This window comes from Asparagus officinalis, chromosome 7, assembly GCF_001876935.1.
Source record: "Asparagus officinalis chromosome 7, Aspof.V1, whole genome shotgun sequence".
Taxonomy (NCBI): domain Eukaryota; kingdom Viridiplantae; phylum Streptophyta; class Magnoliopsida; order Asparagales; family Asparagaceae; genus Asparagus; species Asparagus officinalis.
Window position 1 is genome coordinate 134,844,707 of NC_033800.1, and position 2,110 is coordinate 134,846,816.

At 47.2% G+C, this 2,110-nt stretch overlaps 1 protein-coding gene across 1 annotated transcript; it reads right to left on the minus strand.

The window, feature by feature from the left end:
• Nucleotides 239-1,599, minus strand: LOC109847814. Its single transcript, XM_020417054.1, has 3 exons — nucleotides 926-1,599; nucleotides 651-846; nucleotides 239-573 (listed from the first exon to the last, which is right to left on the minus strand). The coding sequence occupies exons 1-3, from the start codon at nucleotides 1,277-1,279 to the stop codon at nucleotides 239-241; spliced, it is 885 nt and encodes a 294-aa protein (XP_020272643.1). The 5' UTR covers nucleotides 1,280-1,599.

Below are 2,110 nucleotides of genomic sequence, written 5' to 3' on the forward strand. Positions count from 1 at the left end.
AGGGGTTTTAAAAAAAAAAACTAAAATGACCAGAAAAAGAGGGAGTAAATTGTAAAATTCAAAACTTGGTCGGTGACGGCGACTTCTCCGTCAAAACAGAAGATAACCCAGTGACGACCTTAGCTCCCGCCGTCGCTGACTTGGGCCTCCCGGGCGGGGGTTCCACTGAGAGACCACGCACCGTTATCTTCTCCGACTTCTGGGGACCACGCCTCGCCATCTCAACTCGCCGTCGAAATTAACGGCTGAGATCGCAGTAGGGGCCCGGTGACGGAGATTTAGGCTCCGCCATCCTCTGTAGGCGAGCGAGCCAATTTTGGCCTTCATGGTACTCAAGCTTCCGCCATGGCGGGAAATGGAGCCCCTTCTTCTTGAGACTCAGCCTCGCTGCCTCGGAAACAACAGTCACGATCTTCTGAACGCGGTCGGGCTTGCCGACGAAGACCAAAGGCAAAGACTGGAGCAGGGCGCGATAGCTTTTCGTCGATCGCGCGATCTCGAACTCCGATCTGAAATCGACGTCGAGAATGAAGCGATCGCCATCGATCATCACATCAATGTACTCGTATTCTCCTAATTTAGCAAAATAGACCTAATTAGCTGAGATAGCAATAAGAAAGGAGGGATTTTTTTTCCTGAAATAAACGTACCAGCTGGAATCGAAGGGGTTTTATCCCATTTAGACTTGCAGATGGAGGCATCATAACCTAAAGACTGTAATTTTTCAGTTACGAGCTTGATGCAATCATCTTTACCCTTTCCGATCTTGGTTTTATTAGTTTCCACGATCTTTGATGTGTCCGCCAACAGATTGCGCTCCGTTAGGCTCTCGCACGGAACTAAACCCTGCAAATTAGGAACATAACTATCTAATTTTGACCAAAAAAAAACTACATCAAGTATCTTACAAGATAAAAAATACTACGTTAATGATCTCCAGCGGGTCCCCGGATCCAGCGGCGGCAATCGGAGGGGAATCGCCGGCGAATTCATCGTCGGAGCTGTCATCGCAGTTTCCATTGAAGCAGGTGCAGCGCCTTCGGCCGCACTTCACCGACTTCTCATTGCCATCCTCCATGAAACTCACGACGAGCTTGTCGAGGCAAACAGAGCTCGGTTCAAGATCGCCGCCGTCGTCTTTCTCCTTGCCCTTCTCCTTCCCATCGCCGGCGAGCTTCGGGAACTGCCGCTCGAAGAGCCTCTTCAGTCTTGATCTCGTCCCGGGCTTCGCCGGATCGCTCTTGATCGACGATCTCGAATCGATCGGCTGGATCTTCATCTGAAATTGGATTCGGTCTCAAAACCCTAGCAATGGCGCCATCGGAGATTGCAAAACCTTGATTCTAGAAGCTTCTCTCGAGAAGTAGATTAAAAAAAACAGAGAAAATAGTAGCTCGATCTACGGCTCAACTAAAAGGATGAGGCCGTCGTATTTATAGTGATAGACATAGGTTCTGGTCACCGACCCGGTGATCGTAAGGCTGAGGTTACCGACCGGAGGCCGCGGTGAGATTTTGAAGAGAGGAAAGAGGTTTTTAAAAGAAGAGGGGGATAGAGAGTGGAGAAGATGGGAAGTTCTTTTGCGGGGCAGCTTCGTTCACGTGCGCCATACGTGAGCCTGTGTACGTGGCGAGTGCCATGGAGCGGTTCTTCTACTGCTGGGGGATGTCCACACGTGTCCGCTTCGGCCCACCAAATGTCGCTCGCTGACATCACTGTGTTACCGAAAATACCCTTGCACTGCGGTACGCTCTGATTATTGTTCGTTTGTTTTGTTATTACTTTTGTACGCGATATCAGTATGGGAATGGGATTGTCATTTGAGTGATTTACGAAATTCTAAACTTACCGTCCTCATTTTGTTTCTTACGGTGCCAACCTGTGATATCGGATATTGCAGTGCAACATTGTATATGTTTGCTTTGCTGCAAACATAGTAAAATAAATTGCAATTGTTTATATTGCATTCACAGCTCTTTGGAAAGCTTTTTGGGAAAGTATTTACAACATCATGTAGTTTCAACTCTTAGGGATGAAACACTTATTGACTTAAACGCCACTACAATTTTTTTTTCTTTTCTATATTTTGCAATTTCAAAATACTAATTAT

Excerpts from the sequence above, each read along its gene's own strand:
- LOC109847814 (XM_020417054.1), bottom strand. The coding sequence starts at position 1,279 with ATGAAGATCCAGCCGATCGATTCGAGATCGTCGATCAAGAGCGATCCG. Across the intron at positions 847-925 it reads ACCCGCTGGAGATCATTAAC|GGTTTAGTTCCGTGCGAGAG; the intron begins GTAGTATTTTTT and ends CCTAATTTGCAG. Across the intron at positions 574-650 it reads AACCCCTTCGATTCCAGCTG|GAGAATACGAGTACATTGAT; the intron begins GTACGTTTATTT and ends TTGCTAAATTAG.